Raw genomic sequence first — 24,412 nt, forward strand, 5'->3', positions numbered from 1 at the left:
AATTTATTTTCAAGTAAACCTGATCATAAAATCGATCAATTAAGACAAGATTACACCTAAAAGTTTTCGATGTTTTGAAGGCTGGAATGAATGGGCTGTTATGAATGCGCACTCATAAATTTAGACAAGGGACATGGAAGCTATATTTGGTGAGATTTTCTTATGAGCTTTTGCTTTGATGCTCTTGAGAGAACTGTTGCTTTGTTTTGCCCAAAGTGTAAACTGAATTCCATTACAATTGTCTGTTTTATCGGATATTCAAGCCTAAGCATTTTCAGATTTTGCTTTTTTTTACTTTTTAAACGCATGTGTCTGGCTGATGATCAGTTCCTTTGTGGAAAACTGTCTGGCCGTTGCTTTTAAAAGTACTCCTATTCTTTTGAAGTCTGAAACATTAGGAGACATGGTAACAATGAGCTAAACAAACTGATTAGACAGAAGTATGTTTCACTTTAATTTTAAAATACATATGTTTTTTTCTCATACTCATAGGCGGAGCCGTGAAAAAAACTTGACCATAGCGTTGCCGTTCCTGTGAGCAAACGAGAAAGTAACATATTTTACAAAGTGTCGTTTTCTATTTCTTTTTTTATCTCGTAATCTAAACTTTTGTACATTCTATATTTATAATTTTATGTATAATTTTTATGAAGGATGAAACAAACAGCATTGAGGAGTTGGACGAAGTTAGAGAAATGGACGAGGTGGAAGAGATGAAAGAGGAGGAGGAAGTGGTGAAAGAGGAGGAGGAAGTGGCGGATGTGGTGGAATGTGAGGATCTGTTCACACAGACAGAGTGGAATCTGAGGTCGATTCAGAGTCTGGAAGAGAGGATAGAGTCACTGGAAGAGAGGAACAGACAGTTGGGAGAGACAGTGTTTGATCTGGAGAGACTCCAGTCCAAAATGAGAGAGACAAACCAGACACTCCAGAAGGACAGAGACGCTCAAAAAGGTACACTCATAAACACCCACACACATAATTAGCACACGTATTTGAGCTGAGAAGTTGTATTACCTGTTAGCAGTTGTTTGTCTATGTTACACATCCAATTAATTTGTGATTATATCACTCTCCGTCGTCTGTCCTCTGAGATAGACTCATATGTAAGAAACTCACAAGGAAATACATTAATCATTGCCATCAAATATAGTATCCGAATGACGTAATTCTCTTTTTCTCCCTGTTTTAGTCAAAATACAATTGAAACAAACAATTATCAATCAAATTCAGACAAAGCCTTTAAATCTAACTTGATTGTCATTCATTAAAAGGGTTTTAATGGAAGAAAGGTGAGCATTAATCGAATAACTGCGTTTTTTTGTCAACCTGTGGTAGCAACCCGGGTTGGGGTCCCAAAAACACACTATGGCAATGAAAAATCCATATAAATTATTATTCATTCAAAATAATAATTTCTTCCGGGACCGTGTATTTAACGACCCGGAATGACACCCCCCCCCCCCCACCGGACGACGTTTCGTCGAGTCATAATTCCACGACCTCACCCCAGGATGCTTGGGCAAAGATTAACATTACAGGAATGTGTGTGTGGGTGTGTTTTAGCACTGAGTGAAGATGAGTTGAGTGCTTTGAAGGCAGACTATGAAGTGAATGTGGAGGCAATGAGACTGATGTGTGAACAAGAGTACTCCCACAGAATAGACAGTCTACAGACACGAGTCAACTCACTCTCGTCTGACAAAATAATCCTCAGTTAGTTCAACTCATTTTAAGGACTCGGTTCCACGCCCCGGGCCGATGCATTTACCAAAAAATAACGGGGAAAAGAGTGTCAATAGTGTAAAAAATATATTTTTACACGGTTAGTGCTACTCTTAATAAGGGTGTAAAAAGTGGAATTTAAGAGTGTTTAAAAAGAATAAAGGTGTAAAAATTCCTGACTAGAGTGGAAAGTGTGCATGTAAAAGTTTAAACAGATTTTCTTGAATCAGTTTTCTTCACCGATTGAGTTATACCGATTTGTGCACCCGGAGACGGAGGAATGAAAGTGAATATCCATTCCCCTGGCAACGTGGGGGTCCGTTCATGCAAACTGATCTGAATCTGACGCGAATCAAGAGTTGGAGTGTTTGCCTAAACATCTATTCTGAGAATCGAAAACAAATTTGACTATTTTACATTTTAAAATCATTGCTTTATTTAAATTTTCTGATGCGTAAGTAATGTTCGTTATTAGCTTGAAAAAAGCAAAATGAAAAATACAATAATTAACGGGTGGCCAATTACCGATCGATCAAAAACCGTCAAAACGATCAACAACGCTTATAAGCGCCTTATTTGTGCCTCTTAACGAACTTGAAGTCTACATCAGTGCTAGCCAAGTCTAAAAGAAAGTCTTATTTTGATTATAAGTACTGGGCCATTTTAATACAGGTCTTACAATTCTAGCAAAAATTTTAATTAGCAAAATTTCAATGAGAAAAGATAGGTCTGATCACCAAACGAAGCATATAATTGATGAGACAAATAACAAAACAACCCACTGTGCCTGATAAAACGGTGTACATGGAAAAACGTTTTTGGATACAAGTGCTTTGCAGAATTTTTTAACAATCCTTTTGCTTCTATTTCTTAAGACAATTCCGAACTTGTTTTTCCATTGAGTCAAAACTCATAAGTATTTCTTGGTGACATCCAGTTTAGCAAAGCGGCCCTAAACGATGATGTCTAAAAGCACACGTATTGGTGCCAACTCTTTTCGTTAGATTCAGTCCAACCTATGCTAAGTCTGCTTTAACATATATCTAGGACTCCTTTTTATTTGTTTTCAATTGCTGTGTTAGCAGATGTGATTTTCCCAGTTAGTGGAAAAAAAAGCATGTACAGCCCCATTTTTAAAAAAGTTAAATATCAATAATTACCGATTAATTATCATGTTTACCTCCTTTTCACTACTAACTGCCCGTATGAAACATAAACAACTCTCAATGCTTCTGCAACAAAAACTTTGCGAAGATCAACATAGTTATGGCAAAAATTCTTCAACCATCACTCGGTTGCTTCTCAACTGCAAAAAGTTATATGAGTTACTTGACGCCTTAAAATGCCAGTGACCATGTATCTTGACGTAGCAACAGTCTTTGATACTATCAATTTTAATTTCAAACCTTTGAAACCATGCCCAATGGGGTTTCCTAAAGCTTTCGTGATTATTTTTGCATCATATTTGACTGCCAGACTGCACCGAGTTACAAAGCCTCAGTACAATCGATAGATCTGCAGTGGGCCCCATTGGTCAATTTTTTCCGCGTTTCTTTTATAATATTATATAATTTCATGTCAGAAATATCTTTCAGAAACCTTCGATATAAAATTCGTGATTTAAAACATGCCACTTATTCGGTGTTAAATTTAAGCCTCTTTCCGGGCTGCTTGCAAATCACAGCTTTCTGAAAAGCTGAACCTCGCTCTCTGGTTGAAAGAAAAAGTAAATTTATTGGGTTTAAAGCTGGTTTTCAGTCTTTTTCTTGATCGTTTTTCAGTTTTTCCAGCACCAAGTTGCTAAAAATCACAAAAAAAAGTTTTTGATTTTCAGATATACCAAATGCCAAACTTTTCCGATTCATGAATAAGTGTTAAAAAGGATAAAAAACTCGGAGTGCACTTGATCCAACATCAGGCACCAATTGACTAACTTTTTGCACGATATGCAACAAAGTACTCGGGTACAAAATAATCCAAATCAAGGAGCCCGTGAAGAATGCCATCAAAATTTAAAAAAGTTAAATATCAATAATTACCGATCAAATATCATGTTTACCTCCTTTTCACTACTAACTGCCCGTATGAAACATAAACATCTCTCATTGCTTCTGCAACAAAAACTTTGTGAAGATCAACATAGTTATAGCAAAAATTCTTCAACCATCACTCGGTTGCTTCTCAACTGCAAAAAGTTATATGAGTTACTTGACGCATTAAAATGCCAGTGACCATGTATCTTGACGTAGCAACAGTCTTTGATACTATCAATTTTAATTCCAAACCTTTGAAACGATGCCCAATGGGGTTTCCTAAAGCTTTCGTGATTTTTTTTGCATCATATTTGACTGCATGACTGCACCGAGTTGCAAAGCCTCAGTACAATCGATAGATCTGCAGTGGGCCCCATTGGTTTTTTTTCGTGTTTCTTTTTTCATATGTATAAACGATCTGCTTGAAATACTTGTCATTGAGCGCTTTTTATTTGCGGATGACAAAAAATCATCGATGCTGTTTTCAATAAAACGCAGCTGGAAAAACGTTAAAAAAGCTACAGTTTGGGGAGCGAAGAATAAGTAAAACTTCAATTTTGAAACGTTTACAGAAATGCAGTTTTCCAAGCAAAAAAAAACAAAACTAGAAAAATTTACTTGTTGCCTACAATGAAAATATCTTAAAGAAAAAGAAACTTCAAAGACTTGGGCATGTAATTGTCAGAAAACACGTTGTGAGAGAATCAACTGAGTATTATTCTAAAAAAATTATTGAAAAGCTTGCGCATCGAAATAGAGCAAATCCAATTGAATGAAAGCTGTCACTAAAATCAAGTCTCGTTAAAGTTTACGTGATGTTAGTCTTGATTTGGGGAACAAAATTTTGGTATGCCAGTGAAATAATTCTAAAGCAAATGGAAAAGTTTCGGAGAAAAAAGTTCAAACGGGTACGTTCAAGCATTCATTTTCAAAAAAAAAACAATAATTGTTTTCGGTCTTTTAAATTAGTCTCAATCTTACATCATCGTGGCTTGATGGATCTGGTGATTTGAAGCAAATCTGTGACAAGTAGACTTTCACTTGCAGCAGAGCAAATTTGGAAAATGAGAAATGGACATCCCAAACACAAAGTGACGAGAAAAAATTTTTATACACAAAAGAATTTAATCATTAGAGTTGCCGATGCAATTTTTTCTACAAAGTTATAAATTAAAACAAATGGATATCACTGCCAAGTGATTTGTGCAGTTAAGATTGTTGTTGTTGAAGATCTCCCAAATTGAAAATAGAACTCAAATAATAACTGTTTTATTGATCTAAGAAGAATTTTTAAGTACAACTCATACTCATATGGATGAACAGTGTTTGAGAGAAATCAAATTCAAGCCCCGTTAGGGACTTCTATGCATGGTGAAACCACTTTTATTGAAATTCGTTTATAGTATTATATAATTTCATGTCAGAAATATCTTTCAGAAACCTTCGATATAAAATTCGTGATTTAAAAGTTGCCACTCATTCGGTGTTAAATTTAAGCCTCTTTCCGGGCTGCTTGCAAATCACAGCTTTCTGAAAAGCTGAACCTCGCTCTCTGGTTGAAAGAAAAAGTAAATTTATTGGGTTTAAAGCTGGTTTTCAGTCTTTTTCTTGATCGTTTTTCAATTTTTCCAGCACCAAGTTGCTAAAAATCGCAAAATAAAGTTTTTGATTTTCAGATATACCAAATGCCAAACTTTTCCGATTCATGAATAAGTGTTAAAAAGGATAAAAAACCCGGAGTGTCCTTGATCCAACATCAGGCACCAATTGACTAACTTTTTGCACGATATGCAACAAAGTACTCGGGTACGAAATAATCCAAATCAAGGAGCTCGTGAAGAATGCCATCAAAATTCTCGCAATATGTCTAACACTATAACTGAATTCTGACTGGTCCGTAAACCAACGTTGTCCTCAGTGTTTTCTAGTGTTTTATGTTAATGGGTTATAATCGACAATAAGTTATTTTTTTGGGGTTTTTGCGGACAACGGTTCGGTGCTTTCTGACAATTTCCAGAACTGCTTTGACGTTTTCTAGACCTCTTTACAATAATTTTCGGCCAATTGCCAGGCCTGTTTTGACAAACTTTCAGCTATTTTTTTGCGTTTTTGGGACCATTTTTACACAAATTTTCAGCTACTTTTTGTATTTTTGGACCATTATTGGACAATTACTTGTTTGACGTCTAGGCGGCCTGATGTCGGGCTGCGCGGAATCATGATAGCAAACCCGGCTGTCGGGCCCATTGTCACTCATTGGGCTGCATTGGGCATAGAATAGGACAAAGAGAAAACGTACCACTTGTTATCAATCACGGTTATTACATAATTGCACGAATTAGATGGAAAAGGTCAAAGAGGCTAATTGTGGGGGTGGGGGTGGTGGTGTGGGTGCGGGGGAGTGGGTGGGGGGCTGAGGTTGAAGGATATAAGCAGACAGACCCGGGGAAGAGACTGATACCTGAATTCGGGGCAGGGGGTATGGGGGTGTAGGGTGGGGTTTTGCGTTTGAAGGAAGGCGTGACAATTGTTCAATAATCAGTTAACCTAATGCGTTTCTTAATTCATTGAAAACTAAAATTGATTTTCAATAGAACTAATTGTTAACATTTGTTATCAATTAAAATGAGTTCTTTCCACGTGACGCGTCAGACCTCCAGTTATTTCTTCCAAAATTATTTTTGTCGAAAGGCACCCGAAGCAGACACACGAAAGGCACCCACGCACACACACAAACATAAACACACGCACAAAAACACACACGCATTAACTCATACACATATATACATACAAACACACACACAGAAACGCACACACACATATAAACACACACACACACACACACACACACACACACACACACACAGAGAGAGAGAGTGAAACAGAGAGAGAGAGAGAGAGAGAGAGAGAGAGAGAGAGATAGAGAGAGAGAGAGAGAGAGAGTGAAACACACTCAAACATACACACACACAAACAAACACGCACACACATAACACGTGGCGGTCAATCTTATATTTGGCGCAGATTGATATCCACAATAGTTGCATGCGAAAACCTTATTGGACACTGAACTTCTTCTTCTATTACTAGCCGCCCTTTTCCTGGTTACCTTGTTTGCCAATGTCATAACTGGTATAACATCGACACATCCATGGTAATTCTGAGTTTCGAGACCAATAATGCTCTGCAATAAAGTGGCTCCACAGGTTATGATCGTCTCATGAAAGCAAAACTTAAACGATATGTCAGCAGCCATTGTAACACAAGGTAAACAATCAGATCTGAATTACACAACATATGAAACCCTTTGAATGTACTATTCAGACACTGGAACAAAAAATAAACTGAAATAGCCTGATTATCACTGGGATTGACACCCGACGGGCGAAAGCCCGAAGCTTGTACTACTTATATACTTCTACTACTACACCAAAATTTATTCTGACTCGCACATCGACCTCCGCCTCCGACCTCCACCTCCGACCTAAGCTACGACCTCCGCTACCGACTTCCACTACCGACTCCGCTACCGACCTCCGATACCGACCTCCGCTACCGACTCCGCTACCGACCTCCGATACCGACCTCCGCTACCGACCTCCGCTACCGACCTCCGCTACCGACCTGCGACTCCACCGCAAAGATATAAATGCACCAATATATGGCATAGTTGGCGCTAGAATAGCTTTTGAGGGAATCGCCATTTTAAAAATTTTAAGCATGATGTCAGTCATTCGAAATTTTCAAAGCTTGCTATGTTCTTTGTATGTACAGTCTGATGATGTGAAACATTCTGTGCAGTATTCACCAATTATGTAAATGAGGCTGTGAAGAAAAGGGACAGACTGGGATGTTTCTTAATCGACTCAGACTGGTATTTATACTGCTATTTGTCTGGTACAGTAATGGTTACAATTGAGAGTCAATGGTACAGCGCTGAAACTCACTGTGAGGAAGGTCCGGGTGCTGAGTTGGTATTTGGGAATTGCGGAGCTTGGGAATGAGCCAGACAAACAATGGGGCCAGATGTGGGCCAGACGAGGGGCGTGACAAATTATTGTTGCAAACTATTATCTTGGGTAGCACAAGGGACTCTTTCTGGCCCATAATTGTTTAGGTAGCTGACCTCTTCCTGGGTTTAGGTGAGCAGCTGAATGTGTTGATGGAGGAGATGGAGAGTGTGAGGGGGGAGTTGGAGAAGGAGAGGGGGGAAAACAGGAGAGAGGTGGAGAGGGAAAAGGATGAAAAGAAGGAGCTGGAAAAGGAGAGAGACAACCTCTTACAGCAGATAGACAACCTAATCAATAAACAACAGCCACAACAACAACAACGACAACAACAACATTGGGGAAGTGCAGAGGAAGAGAGAAGCAACGGAAGAAGCATTGTGTCACCCTCTGCTCCTACTGTCCATTTTGCTCCTGATGCACAGATCCAAAGCAATCCAGGTATGTTTCATATTAAGTATCTCCTCTTGCAAAGCTGTCTTGGGCTACAAGAACATTTGTGCCATTTGTCATCTGTGACTACAATCGCCAATGAATATAACTCAATCACTTCATACACGTCAATTGATTTCCTTTTTTAAAATTCAGAGAAATTTTACAATTTTTTAATCTTTTTTTCTATTGCGGTGCTGTCTTTTATACGACTCAGAGTGTCGTTTTGGAGAAGTGTCGTGTTTTAATCACTTTTATTGGAATGAATTTTAAAGCAGGTGAAAAAATTAGGATTGTTTTTGTTGCTGAACAAAATTGCAGAGTCGACCGAATAAAGAGTGCTTTTTTGCTTATATCACTGTTTTTGAGAGAGTGAGAAATTGAGGTGTGAAAAAAATTCTCGAACTTTTCCGTTCAGATGCGGCTTTTTGAAACAATTTTTTTTGTAAAGAGGTTTCATTATGAAATTTTATTAACTTTTGGTTTTCCAAAGTGGCATGAAGGTTTAAGATAAATAGTATGTGTTTCATGCTTATTTGGAGGGTTTTTGTTTTTCGCTGATTTTGATTTAACATCTGATGACGCATTTTCAAGATAATTGAAGACAACTTGAAGAAATGATTTTGGTAATGCCGAAACAAAAAGCGGAGCGGAAAAGTGAGTTGTCTAGCGGCGTCAGTTTTTCAATCCAAATTCAACGTGAGAAAACGGCGTTTGAACAGAACTTCGTTTTCTTGATTCGGTTTATTGTTCCTATGCGGCAATTTGCTTTTTGTTTTTTTGCTTTATTTCATTTTTTAATCGATTTTTATCTCTAAGTGGTTTTCCAATCAATTTATTGTCCATTTTAGGTTTACTTTTTTTTGTCGATCACAAAACTCTTTTAATTGTGCCAGGACTTAAAATACTAGTTTTTACTATTGTTATAAATGCTAGCTTTGATGAAATGTGGCCTTTGATCATTGTCCTTGCCTTTATAGTGATTGATCACGGTTTCTCGGTCACCCATCACACATTATTCTTTGATTTCATACTGTGGCATATATGATTCTTCGTTATTATACTGGTTCAAACAAGATTTCTTATTAGTCACGTAAAGATCGTAAAAGATTCATTTAAAGAAAAGAAAACCGAAAAACTGCATAATTTTCAGTGTTTGGAAGAAATCGAAAAAGTCTTCTGAAAATTGTCCAATTTCATATATGGTACATAATCATTGACTGATTCCAAAACCCCTCGTATAATGTAGTCAGACAGCATTTAAATTTATTATATCGTATGTGCAGTCCACATTTAATTTTTTGGGTGCGCTAAAGCTATAAATATGGATTTTAGACGTATCTATCGAAAGACTTAAAAGTTAGATGCAAGTTTTTCGCTTGTTTCTAATAAATGAGTTTTGATAGGAAAAACGGGCTTCAGAGAAAAAGACAGACTTATGCTTACAACTTCTACCCATTTTTGCACTTCGAGTTGCATTTCAGGGTTTTTTAGTGGATCACAGAGTGATGCATGGTAAGCACATAAGCGATGCCTTATCTATAAATTTGAAAACGTAAAGTGAAGGCATGAAGAGATGCACGGTTCTTGATAATCATACGAGGATCATATTATAATTCATGGTAATGATACAGGGATCACAAATGATTTCTATTGTGTTATACTTGCACTAAAGAATCGAGTATGTACGTACAGTATGAAATCATATTCTTGCATAAAGCCAAAGAACTTTCAACCCCAGTTTCATCATAGTCTTTAGCATCAATTCGTCAAAGAAAATCAAAACGTCTTCATAGCAAGGCTGCTAAAACTCTGATGCATAAAGACTCTGATGCATAAAAATTCTGATGCATTATACTTTGATGAAGATTTATAGGCAAAATTGGATCAACGTTTCTGACTCTTTCATTATGTGCTAATCACAAAACAGTTGATTTAATTATATGTGCAATAATCTAAATTCAAAAGAAAAAAACCTGCCAACGCTAAAAAATAGTGCTTTTTGTAATACACAAAACCAAAAAAAAATACAACAGAAAATTTATATCCTCTATCAAACGCAGAAAACACCCATTTCAAAACTTCAGCGACAAAATGCTACAACGAAAAAATAAAGCAAGCAGAAGTATAAAACAACCAGCCAAATGTTTTTCATTTAACAGCAGAGATATTTAAACTTACATATGTTTTTTTTATTGATTTCCACTTTTTTCAATTTGAAATTTTATTTCAGCTATGACCGTAACTCAGATCATTTACTCGTCGTACACGAAAGCCAAACAAAAAATCCTATAACAATCAAAACGCGTTTATAACGTTTTCGCACCAGTTTTATTTCTAGTTTTAAAACTTACGAAATAAAAAGACATATTTTATCCTGTGACAAAAAGTTTTGTATGTCAAGTTTAGCGTTATAAATGTCTTAGATTAATTTTTGTCGTAGGAAAGCTGTATAAATACCTTCAAAAATATAGGCCGAAAAAATTATTCCTTAGAAGTTTATCTCGAGTTTTTTATTTAAAAATTAGTTTTTGTGGTGTCTGGGTGTCTGGCTGTGTTCATGATAAACTTATTTTATCATGAAAAAAAAAGAAAACACCAAATTTCATTTAAAAAAGCAAAAACAACAAACAAGATAAAAAATTTTCTGGCTTTTTGATTTGTTTTATCATAGCAAAAGTATCTTTTGTTTAATCGTATACTGTTACGTAAATATTTGCAAAACAACATTTTAGTAAAGTGAAAATAGCCCAGAAATGAAAGCTATCAATTGAAAATTTGAAAGCAAAGAATCGTCTGTCAAATTCTAATATCATGGAAAAGGTTTCCAAATTTCTGCAATTTTTCATCATCTATTGCCAGATCTCCGCAAGATATTGAAAATTTTTGCGTGGTTCTTCCCACTGGGTTCTTCTGAGTGATGTTTGTATCAATAAGAGAAAACATAAAATTTTGTCATCTCCAAATTTTTTGATATTTGAGATACCAACCGAACGGGGTTTGATTCATAGTCAAGCGCCAAAGAAAAGAGTTGAATTCTTGATTTGAATTTTTGATTTGAATTTTCCTGTAGCATGCAAACTAGCCAATAATGGGATTTTTAATACGGGACCTTTAACCAAACTTCATTGTTTTAACATTCTCAATTTGATGTTCTCCATTTTAAATTTTTCATTGTTTTCAACGGAATCGAAATTAGTCATCACACTCTATTTTCTTCGCTTTAATTTCTATGAGTTTAATTTTTATATGAATTTCTATAGTTTTTTTACTATTCTTCTCTTATCACTTGACAGTTTCAGTTAAAATATATTGTTGAAAAGATTTTTGGTACACTATTCCCAGTTGTGATATCAACAATTGTCATATTTTGGCTCTCTAAGACAATCAGATACTTTATCAGGTCGTATGTAATAAAATTGAATTTTTTTATCGGACTCTGATTATACTTTTGATTTTCGAGTATGATCAGAGAAAATCTAACTGAAAACATTCCTTTTCAAGGGCTTAGAAAGTAGCATTACGACGCAGGGGTGTACCCAAATCGTCACGGGCAGATATGCCCAATGCGTGTATCTCGTGTTCATTTTAACTATGTTAATACATTGAAAAGAGAACAATATTGCGGAAAATAGCTACTTTAGCAGAAACCGGCAAAATGGAAGAAAATTCGCAACCCGTGTTCGCAAAAATGTCCTAATCGTAGCCGCGAAATACAAGTACAAATTTTATAACCTATTTTTTGCACAGCTGTTATCACGCATGTGCTCCATTTATGTATCGATTTTTCGCACGCAATGTAGCTCGATTTCGCATGTAATCCACAATTAAGCCTAACTTAATTACTACTTATTCAATTAAGCCTAATTTATTACTATTAGTAGTACTTTTTTTACTATTTTAATACTACTTAGTAGTAGTAGTGGTAGTAGTAGAAGACTTGAATTACCTTTTAAGGGGTACAAAAGTGGCTAAACAAAATGTATACAAAACGGATGTCATGGAACAAATAAAACAAAAAAGAATAAACCTAAAATTTATGCTATACAGTTGCTGCATCTACAGCGGATCTTCCAAGAGCATGAATTGTTATAGTCGAATTTTTGGTCTCTCAGTTTCATTAATCTTTTCCTTATGTCAGATTTGGAAACTGATTGTGGTAAAAACAAGGAAAGTTTTAGTCCTAGGAAATCTGCTGCGTCAATCACTACTCTTTCGCTCCTGAAGAAAAACTATTTCTCCGTTAAAGTCTTCTTACAGCGCGAGACTGATAACCTTATATTACTTTATTACTACTTATTAGTACTATTTATTACTATTTATTAAAATCGGCTAGTCCCACATTGATATTCAAAGCCTTTGATGTGCAAGGGATTTTTCGGGGGAAAAAATCAGTTTTTGTGGTTGCATGTATTTAAAGCTTTGAAAGCTTCAATTAAATCTTTATTAAAGTGCTTATTGCATGCTCAAAATGCGCGCAAAAAATAGATACCTAAATTGAGCGGAAACGTGCTACATGACTTGTAACCTACTTTTCGTTCCTTGAATATTCTTTTATTTCGCAAAATTGGTGGAACCGTTTTTGCGACAAGTAAGAAACAAAGGATGTCTCCTAATTTCGTTCATTGTATGTATCTAATATTCGAGCAAATTTTGCTATTGACTGTATAATATCACAAAATTTACTTTTCACATAACAGATTTTTTCAAGATTTTTTCATTATTTTTCACAAAACAGGTTTTTTTCATGATAAACACAGGACGATGTCTCGTTCACAACAGCATGAATAATTCATTTGTTTTTTTTCGCATATAAAATTGACCTATAACTTCTTAAGAGATGGAAATTTCCCGGGCAGTTTATAAAGCAGTTAGTTTGTCTGATAGTCTCTTGTAACACAAAATTGGTCAAAATAATTATTATCTCATAAAACGTAATAAGAGGTTGCGCAATAAACATTTTGGACAGCAGCCGTGTTTTAAGCTGTTACTTGATGAGAAGTGCAAGTGGGGTGGGTTGACTCATTGGCGGTCTCATCTGATTCGAATTGTGGGTTCAATACTATTCACGTGAATAAGTTCAGTTTAGCTATTCAAGGCGCTAATGTGATCAGAGTGCCAGATTAAGAAGACACCCAGTAAACCCAAACTTGGTACACCTTGATAAGAGGGAATGCATGATCTTGTCATCTCTTGCAAAACTTGAAGCATCTTCCCAAGATCTTGAAGTACCAACAATTCATGGTAAATCTTGATAAGATCTTGTTGAAAGATAAACCAAGAAAATTTCTTGACAGCTCTTGAAAAAAACATGACAAATCTTGATAACACTTACTATTATTTCTGATCGCTGCTTGATGTATGTCGTCCCCAGAAAAGAAAACAACTCTTCTGAGAAATCAAATTACAAAATGAGGATAAAGGGGAACAGTGGCAACATTTAGCCTTAAAACCATTTTATTTTTTAATAATTAAAAATTTAGCCATGGAAAGATATTGCAAGTTCGTACGAATCTTGATATTTTCATGGAAAAGTACCATATCAAGATCTGGTCAAGATTTACCAAGATCTAGTTTGTTTCTCATCAAGGTGTATCAAGTTTCAGTTCACTGGACATGTACATAAGGGTGGAACAGTGGCTATTTTGACTATGAATAAAGTGTCCCTTAACATCATTATTAAACTATAATGAAAAGAATAATAATAATATTAATAATAATAATAACAATAATAATAATAATAATAAAAATAATAATAATAATAATAATAAAAACAATAATAATAATAATAATAATAATAATAATAATAATAATAATAATAATAATAATAATAATAATAATAATAATATTAATAATAATAATAATAATAATAATAATCATAATAATAATAATAATTATAATTGTTGAGTTATGGGTTTTTGCTAGCGGAAAAAATGCGTTTTTAACTAAGTAGAAAAATTAATTTCTCAAAATGAGAGAATAAGAAGAATGATATTTTACAGTAGAATTTAGAGATTTACAGGAGAGATCTGATTATTAGATCAAGATAATGATTTGACTTTGGGGATGAAAAAAAGCTCAACACTCAGCTGTATATATACCCACTATCAGTGCGCGAAAGTCAAGATACAAAGCTAATCTTAGCACCATTATTTACAGTGGGGGTCGCAAGGGTAACCCAATATGGTTTGCTTCTGCAAATTTCCCAGAAATGAGTCACAGGGGGTACCATATATGGTATGCATTTACACTTTTCGAAGAATTCGTTCATATTTCAGGTGATGTCATAATCATTCAATACATGCTGGGAAGATTTTACATCAAATAATCTCACTGTAATATTAGTTATCTAGATTCAAAAATTTGAACCGAATATTGATTCTAAGCACCATTTCTTGACAATTCAAATAAATTCTGTGATCAACATAAATTTGCCTGTGTCATTGTAATCTGGTAAGCTAAACTTTCTTTCTAATTCTCACTAAAATCAACACTATAGTTTGATGGATATTCTAACACCGCACTCAGAGTTGAGCTGATTGCGTAGAGTCTGCTCCCACCAAAAAGGTTCTGAATGTTTCCACCTTCGATACGGGTAAAGATTTCGTGAAGATGTCGGCTGCCATTTTGTCAGTAGGAACGTAATGAATTGAAATAGTCCCATCTTTCGTCTTGTCCCGAATGAAGTGAAATTTTGTCTCAATGTGTTTGCTCCTCTTGTGCATGACTGGGTTTTGGCACAGTTTAATACAACTCTGGTTGTCCTCTCCAATTGTTATTGGACGTTTCTGTTGGATGCCGAAATCCTCCAGAAGTTTTTTCAGATACAATGCTTCTTGAACTGCTGCTGCCATGCCCTGATATTCTGCTACTGATGAAGAAAGAGCAACTGTGGCCTTCTTCTTGACATCCCAGCTAAGTGCTGCGCCACGTCCGTTGAGCTTGAAGTAGTAGCCCGTCGTTGATTTTCTGTCGATCACGTCACCAGACCAGTCTGCATCACATTCCCCCACTAAATAATAACTAGCTTCTTTTGTGTAAGTAAGTTTTAAACTTTTTGAACCTTGAAGATATCGGAGTCTTTTTCCGCACATCCAGTGTTGATTGTTAGGTGCATTCATGTGTCTGGACAGAATATTGACTGTGAACATGACTGCTGGCCTCGTCTGTTTGGCGAGATACAGAAGTTATCCAACCAAGCCTCTGTAGATTCTCTGGTCCACTTTTTCGTCTCCATTCTGTGTTGTCTGAAGTTTCAAATTCAAATCAGCTGGAGTTCTTCAGGGTTTGCATTGACCGATTTGAAACCGCTCAAGCATTGTTTCTCTCATGCGTTCTTGGTCGACTGTGACTTTGCCCTCTTCTTGTCTGATTCTTAGACCCAGAAACCAGTGTATTCTCCCTCTGTCTTCCATGTGGAATATTGCTTCGAGTGCCTTTTTGACATCTGAGATCACTGTCATGCTTCTTGATGCCACTATGATGTCGTCAACTCAGACCAAGATGAAAGTTTGACCCTCTGTCTCTGCTCTTGCGAACAAGCAATGGTCATTCCTGCTTCTGGTGAACACCTGTCTCAGTAGGAAGTTTGCCAGTTCCTTACACCAGTTGTTAGCTGCCTGGTTCAAACCATAAATTGATTTATTCGGTCGGCATACTAACTTCTTCCCATCTTTTCCTTGTTTTACAAACTCCTGTGGCTGTTCCAGATACACTTCTTCCTCTTTTGGTGAGTGCAGGAAAGACTCCTTGAGATCAAACTGGTGCATCACTTGGCCCTGCTTCGCTGATAGCTGAAGTAAAATCCTGAATGCGTCTGGCTTACAGATAGGCGCATTCAGTCAAGTCACAAAGTAGTCCAGTCCTTCCACTGTTTGAAAACTTTTGCCACATAGCTTGCTTTGTATTTGTCCACTTAACCATTGGGTCCCAATTTCACTTTGTAGACCCATTTGCCCGGTATGATGTCCCTGTCTGTGGGTGGTCTCACTAAGTTCCAAGTCTTGTTGTCTTGGAGTGCCTTGACCTCGTCCTTCATTGCCCGGTGCCACTGGTCCCAATCGTCACCTTGCTTGGCTTCGTAGACTGCTTTGGGTTCCACATTGTCACCCTCAGTCACAGCAAGATGGGTCCTGACTTCTCCAAAAAATGCGGAACATCCCTTGCTTTTGTACCTCGTCTGGGCTCTGCCCTGCCCGCTTGCTCCAGTGCCTCTTCAAAGAAGCCAACTGTCTGTGAGAAGTCCTCCGTTTTACTGTCTTCCAGTGAACCCGAGTCTCTGATACTTCCTCTTGTTGCAGTAGATTTTTCATCCAGTGCTGCTTCCTCAACACCTGAGGCATCTCGTCTCAGTTTCGTTTCTTGAGTGTTCACGCTCTCTGCGTAATGCCACTCCTCTTTTATTGCAGTAGATGTGCCCTGCTCCTCTTTGTTTCCATCGTCTTGATGGATATCATCTGGGTGCCAGATCCCCAGTTGCCGTGACCCCTCAATTAGTAGGTTGGGCGTCTGTCAGGGATTGAGCCCACTTGGGACTCCTTGATGATCACTTCTCGAACTGCCACAACCTTGCGTGTGTTGGGTACGTACACCAGGTATCCGTTGTCGCCTTCATTGTAACCCACAAACTTTCCTTCCAGTGCCTTGGGTTCACGTTTGCTGACATCTCTTTTCCGCTTCCTCATGAAGACTGTGCAACCAAAATTAGAAAGTTTTTTAATTGGAAGCTTAGGTTTTTTACCTCGCATCAGCTCTGCTCGGCATTTTTCTTCTTCACAACCAATTTGCTGATCCTTGTTGCATGGAGAATTTCTGCTCCCCACATCATCTTGGGAAGACCCGAGTCAATGAGCAAGCATCTTGCCATCTCCAGCATTGTCCTGTTGCACCTCTCAGCTAACCCATTCTGTTGTGGCGTCTCCGGTATGGTCTTCTCCTGTAGAATGCCTGCATGTAAACAGTATATCTTGAACTGCTCTGAGAGAAACTCCTTCGCATTGTCTTGTCTCAACCTCTCGGGCGTCTTCTCACTGAGAACAAACTTCTTCAGGCTGGCCAGTGCTCACTCTTTGCCTTAAGCAAGTCCACAAACACAAACTTTTTGTACTGGTCTGCAAACACATTGCAGAAGCGGAACCCTGACAGTGACTCTACTCTGAAAAGTCCCATCACGACTGTGAACACCTTCTCCAGCTTCTCTTCTGCTTGGGTCTCTGCCACCATTGTTACTGGATAGTTTGTGGTCTTGGCCAATGCGCACACATTGCATACATCATCGAGTTCCCCCACTGTCTCTAGTGCATTCCTGACCACATCCGCTTGATTCAAATGACCCAATCGTCTGTGCCACTTCCTTGCATAGTCAAGTTTCACGTCGTTGGAACTCATCTTGAATTCTAGAACGCTGCAGGGTAAGTAAAACAAATTATGTTCTTGTGATAGTTTTACCCGAGTTCCCTTCTGGATTTTCATGCAGCTATTTCCTTTCTCGAAAGTGAAGCTATGCCCACACTCCGTGCATTTTGCGACTGATAAGAGGTTTGAAGAGTAGTTCGGCACACCCAAAACATTTTTGAGTTCGCATTGGATTTCCCCTTTGTTTGAGGGTATGCTGATCCTCACACAGCCTCTGCCCACCACTCTGGAAGCCTCTCCGTTGGGATTTCTGACCATTGATTGAATGAGCACAAAATCCAGGAACGCATCGATGTTCGTCATTATGTGATCTGTACAACCACTGTCCATCAGCAAGCCTGCCGTCTTCCAGTGGGTAAGAGCTGCCCAGTATTCTTCGTCTGGTGAAGCCAATGTTGGACCCACTGCCACTGACTCATGTTTGCCTCCATCTCTTTGTCTCTTGCATGCCCTGTCTAGGTGACCTTTCTCACCACACTTGCTTCATTGTGCTGTCTCTTTCCTCCTGCAGTCTTTGGCAAAGTGTACAGGGATACCACGCACAAAGCAGTTTCCTTTCCTGGGTCCCTTCTTGAAGTCACGCTTTCTGCCTCTGTGCTGTGCTCTCATGGAAGTTCTGCAGCCTTTTCCTCTATTCTGTGAAGTTCGTTGCCGGGTCAAAGCTTTCCTGTATAACAATACTTTCAAACCTCACTGGCGGACCATTGAGGACCAGGGCGTTGAAGAGGGTCTCCGAGACTGCTTCCCCTGCTTTTTGTGAGCAACTCCTGTCCTCTGATGAAGAAGCTATCCAAATCTTCAGCATCCTCGAGTTGCAGTCGAGCAAGCTGTGCCACCAAAGTCACCACTGTTGGCATCTCCACACTCTGAAATTTCTCTTGCAAAAGCTTCCAAGCCTTTGCTCCGTCTCCGATGCCGTCATCTCCCACACAGTCATGTCTAATCAGCATGAGGGTTGTTGCATCTAGAGTCAGTGCCAGATGGCAACACACATTGTTACGTTTCTCCTTGATGTCCGCAACTTTCTCATATACATCCTTCAGCACCTTGTGGTTCTTCTTTTCAACATTGCTCGCCCCATTGGCTAATGGTGCAGGCTCGTTGGGTTGCTCCTCTGTCGCAAGTAGTGATTTGTAGAGTCCCCTCTTCTGAATCATTGCCACAAATCTTGTGCTCCAGATTGGAAAGTCCTGTGCCTTTCCCGTGTATGTCAGCGGCTTCACTGTCTGTTGATCCTTCGTAGTTTGAGCAGGCGAAACAGTTGTTAAAAGAAAAGGTACTCAGCACAAAAGGATTATGACTGTCAACAACAAATTAGTTTTGTTTTAGAAATTAGTTTTACGACTTAGAAAATTGCTGGGCCCATAACCTGTTGAGTTATGGGTTTCCGCAAGCGGAATGAAAGCGTTTTTTACTAAGTAGAAAAATTAATTTTTCAAAATGAGAGAATAACAAGAATGATATTTTACATTGGAATTTATAGATTTACAGGAGAGATCTGATTATTAGATCACGATGGTGATTTGATTTTGGGGATGAAAAGGGCTCAAAAACCAGCTGTATATATACTCATTATCAGTACGCGAAAGTCAAGATACAAAGCTAATCTTAGCACCATTATTTACAGTGGGGTCGCAAGGGTAACCCAATATGGTTTGCTTCTTCAAATTTCCCAGAAATCAGTCGCAGGGGGTACCATAGATGGTATGCATTTACACTTTTCGAAGAATTCGTTCACATTTCCGGTGATGTCATAATCATTCAAAACATGCTAGGAAGATTTTTCATCAAATAATCTCACTCTAATATTAGTTATCTAGATTCACAAATTTGAACCGAATATTGATTCTAAGCACCATTTCTTGACGATTCATTTATATATATTCTGTGATCAACATCAATTTGCTCTTGTCATTGTAATCTGGTAAGTTAAACTTTCTTTCTAATTCTCACTGAGTTCAGAACCATAGTTCATCGATATTCTAACAGTAATAATAATAATAATAATAATAATAATAATAATAATAATAATAATAATAATAATAATAATAATAATAAAAATAATAATAATAATATTAATAATAATAATAATAATAATAATAATAATAATAATAGCAATAATATTAATAGTAATATTAATAATAATAATAATAATAATAATATTAATGCTAATAATAATAATAATAATAACAATAATAATAATAATAATAATAATAATAATAATAATAATAATAATAATAATAATAATGAAATCAACCAAACATGGTTACAACCAGCTTGGTAGTCCCCAGATTAGGGGAGAAATCAAGTTTCAGTAATTAAATTTTCTCGAAAACTTTCCATCCTGAAGGGTACCTTTTATATTTGAATATTTTCACTGCCTCCTCTTCCAAAAAGCTCTTTACTTCTCTTCGAAACTGTTATGGATTTTTGTGTGGTGAATAGTTAGAAAAATTGTTAAGTTGAGACAAAGAATTATTGAATTGGGCCACTCTATTAAAGTAATTATCTTCAGAACGTTTCCGAAATGTTTTTCTGGCTTCAATAAAACAATGGCCTCAGCAACAGCGCTATGCATCTTTTGGAACTATATTAAGAAACGAAATCAGATCTGTCCCCCTTCATTGGGTGGCAAGAGTACATTGATGAAAATGAGCATTGTTTAACTCTCCCCGCCTATTGGTGAGTAGAGTATCTTGTATAATTGTCACTTCTTGTTGTTTATGATTAGACAACTCCGATTGCCCAGGAAAGGATTCCAGTCCTGATCCAGAGGGAGAGGGAGAGAGTGGGGCTGGCGATGAGGGTCACTGGCATAACTCACACATCAAAGGACCCCGCAAGTACAAAGATCTCCCTCAGAAAGAGACAATTGCACCCACTCAATTTGTAAGTCTCACCACCATTATATAAGCTGTATTTTCAGTTCTTTTTGACTCAGATTGTATTCAGTTGAATCCTGAAGGTTTGAATCCTGAATCCTGAAGGTTTGAATCCTGAATCCTGAAGGTTTGAATCCTGAATCCTGAAGGTTTGAATCCTGAATCCTGAAGGTTTGAATCCTGAATCTTGAAGGTGATGGTTTCAAGAAAACATCAAGAAACTTAGAAGTTTTATTTATTAAAATTTCAAAGAACGAAAGAAGAATTTACCTGACCAACTTTGTTGCTATGTCGATAAGTTATGGCCACAAAATTAAACTCGATTCTAATTTTGTTTTGGCGCTATCATTATCTTATTGACAAAAATTTGACCACTCTACTGATCTTGTCATTAAAGATCGTATCTTGCCAGCCGAATTGTTTATCTCAAAAGTTAACTCAATGAAAATACAAACAAATATAAGACACTGGGAAACATCCGAAAATTTTAAAATGTTTATTAGTGCAAAAATTCTAGACCGAACAAGAAAACAAATCAAAATTATTTAAAAAAAAGAAGAACGAAAGCGAAGTGAAGTAACAAATCTTTGATCTTGAAAAGCGTTCAAAAATGGAACAAATTGGCCTCTTCAATAAGAACTTTTAACAGTAAAACTTGGTTTAAAAGTGTTTTAACCGAAATTTTGCTCGATCAGCACAAGAAAGTACCTGCTAATAGACAAATAGGAGCCTTCAAACCCTATTTTTACCTATAAGAACGAACAGCCACAATTGTAAAATTATTATGTTAATAACAATACCGATTAATTCATTTAACATTTGAATGCATGTAAATATCTAACCTTAGAGTTATAACCTGAACCATTTATCTGTTTCAAAACAAGACTTATCAATCACATGTCTGAAGTAAATTCTCCCACCCATAGACACCTGATTCTAACATCCACTGTCCTCCAAATAATGAACTCGGCCATATATGATTCTCATGAAATGTTGATGAAAATAGAAAATCACCTCCGGGATTCGCAACTACGATCTATTCACATGTCCATCAAGTAAAATATTTCTAGCTAATCTAAATTTTCTGTCTATTTTTTGCATAGATAAGTACTATAAATAAGAGCTATAATTTGTATATATTGAGTTCCAATCTTAAATTGAAATTCAACTTATTGAATTTTTTGACCCGTGCTATCGACCACGACACTGGAGTGAATCCACTTGATTTTTCCATAGATGGCGTCCTTGTTTTTTCCTCACATCCATGATTCGATAATTCTTGAACACTTTACATTTGAAAAAGCAAACAATGCTAACAAAACTAAATCTGATGAGATTGTCCGACTTCAGAGAGACGTACCACAAAGCAGAGCCCTAGTCGAGGCGAAAACGCGCCACCAATTTTGATCGAGATAAAGTCTGATCATCCGTAATTATGATCTGGAACGGTCTGAACATGAGCAATTTTGAGACTTCACCAGTAAAAAATGCGGAACAAATGTTTGTTTTTGTTTACGTAGCAAGTGCTTCCTACGGCAAAGAAGAGAAACGGTGCTGTGTCTGCCTCTCCCCCCAAGAAGACGGATATGATCAATGGAAGTAGTATGGAGGAGAAAGAGAGACTGCACTCAGACGAGACTCCTGACTCAAACACCGATTTCTGTCTCCCACTTGACATAGACAATAACAATATCAACAACCAAACACAGTTCGTCACCCCCCCCCCCCCCTGTTCCACTTATCTTGAGCAGATCAGCTCTCATCTTGAAAAGATAGCAACTACGATATTCGCGATTAGAGCAATATTAACAGAAAGTAAAACCAATTTTAAAGGAAAACTAATTGTTTTTTATTATAAAAATAAGAAAGAATTAACCAGATTTGCTTTCACCTATGTTCATGACTCCCTCTGAGGCCGCGAGAAACTAGGTGTCAATTTTAATCAAGTATATACCACGAATTCAACCGGAATTTCTTCAGTTGGGTTCTAAATTGCGCCAGAAGTGAAAAAGGATCATAATTTGGAAAAACGTTTATCACTGACATCGATTTGCTGTGGCTAGCTATATGCTTAGTAAAAATATTGTATCATCGGTTTTGATGACTGTATCTTTTGCATGCATGAAAACTTTAGCGTTACATTCGCGTTTGGGAAGTTTGTATTATTCTGTTATCTATCATGTAGAATGAAATAACAGTGGCAGTGTGTAACATTTTGTAAGTGAAATTTTGCATAAAATTATTTTTTTTGTCTCGCCAATAACTTAGATTAGTTAAAGAAAAAAGTTAAATCTTTCAACGATGATGAAGTAATTGATGATACACTTGGCTTCTTTGAAAATAAATCTACAAAAATTCTCTAAAGATCTTAGTTCTATAGTAGTTATTACTTCTTTAAGATTATGGGATTTCCCTTCCTTGCCAATTTGTTATAAGTTACTGTAGTTCTTTCGAACACGCAATTTTCTAACTATTTTGATTGATTCTTGCTTATTTTCTTTTTTTGTAGTAATAAGAAAGTATTAACCAGACTTGCTTTTACCTAGGAAAACGACTACTGTTGAGGCGGTGAGAAGTTAGGTTTCAGTATCAATCAATTATATACCACGAATTTGACAGGAATTTCTTCAGATGAGTTTTAATTGCGCCAGAAGTGAAAAAGGATCGTAACTTGAGAAATCTTTTAACGCTGTCATCGAGTTCCTGTAGCTAGCTATAGGCTTAGTAAAATCATTGTATTATTCTGGAGTTCATCTTGCAGAACAAAATAACAGAGGCAGTGTGTAACATTTATATGTATTATTTTGCATAAAATTTTTTTTGTTTTGCCAATAACTTATATTAGTTAAAGAAAAAAAAATAAATCTTTCAATGATGATGAAGTAATTGATGATGCACTTGATTTCTTTAAAATTAATACAACAAAAATTCTCTAAAGGTCTTAGCTCTATGGTAGTTATTACTTCTTTAAGATTTTGGGATTTCCCTTTCTTGCCAATTTGTTATAAGTTACTGTAGCTCTTTCGAACACGCAATTTTCTAACTATTTTGATTGATTCTTGCTTATTTTCTTTTTTTGTTGTAATAGGAAAGTATTAACCAGACTTGCTTTTACCTAGGAAAACGACTACCGTTGAGCCAGTGAGAAGTTAGTTTTCAGTATCAATCAATTATATACCACGAATTTGACAGGAAGTTCTTCAGTTGGATTTTAATTGCGCCAGAAGTGAAAAAGGATCGTAACTTGAGAAATCTTTTAACGCTGTCATCGAATTGCTGTAGCTAGCTATAGATTTAGTAAAATCATTGTATTATTCTGGAGTTGATCTTGCACAATATAATAACAGAGGCTGTGTGTAACATTTATATGTAGTATTTTGCATAAAATTTATTTTTTTTGTTTTTTCTTTTAATATCATGTATTAGATATTCACAAAACAAAATTAAAATCTTTTCACGATGAAGAAACAATTGACGATAAATTTGACTCCAAAAAAATCAATAAAGTATTGTCTAAGATCTCAGCTATATGGTAGTTTTTACTTTTGCAAGACTTCGGGAATTCCTTCCCGTGCAAATTGACTATAAGCAACTGTAGTTTTTTTTATTGATTTCCTATGCTAAAGAAAAACTTCGTCGACAGTTCGTTTTTTTATTTTAAATGTACGATTTTCTAGCATTTCATATGCTGGGAGTTTTTTGAAATTATATTTCCAAAAATAGAAATTTAAATTCTGCTAAAAAATGTCTGATGGCCAAAAGATTGTATTTTAGTTTGTGAATTAGAAAACTATCACCTTTGATTCAATAAAAACAAGCTTTCAAAGCCCAATTTAATAGTTGTCTCGTAAAGTTGTCAGATTGCTGCTGATTCCATTCAAGCGGAACTTCACAGTAACGAATGTGATTAATGACCAGT

The 24,412-nt window shown here is 36.6% G+C and overlaps 1 protein-coding gene across 1 annotated transcript in view; it reads left to right on the forward strand.

Annotated features, from left to right (window-relative positions):
- LOC142350293 (uncharacterized) overlaps positions 1 to 23,663 on the forward strand; it is a 68,304-nt gene extending 44,641 nt beyond the window's left edge. The window contains exons 4-9 of the mRNA XM_075402093.1: positions 654 to 954; positions 1,567 to 1,716; positions 7,901 to 8,206; positions 20,343 to 20,500; positions 22,014 to 22,201; positions 23,613 to 23,663. Coding sequence (XP_075258208.1) covers positions 654 to 954; positions 1,567 to 1,716; positions 7,901 to 8,206; positions 20,343 to 20,500; positions 22,014 to 22,201; positions 23,613 to 23,646 — 1,137 coding nt within the window. The 3' untranslated portion in view covers positions 23,647 to 23,663. The remainder of the gene's footprint in view (positions 1 to 653; positions 955 to 1,566; positions 1,717 to 7,900; positions 8,207 to 20,342; positions 20,501 to 22,013; positions 22,202 to 23,612) is intronic.
- Positions 23,664 to 24,412: the final 749 nt, after the last annotated feature.

Source organism: Convolutriloba macropyga, chromosome 12 (genome assembly GCF_964194025.1).
Source record: "Convolutriloba macropyga chromosome 12, txConMacr16.3, whole genome shotgun sequence".
Lineage (NCBI taxonomy): Eukaryota > Metazoa > Xenacoelomorpha > Acoela > Convolutidae > Convolutriloba > Convolutriloba macropyga.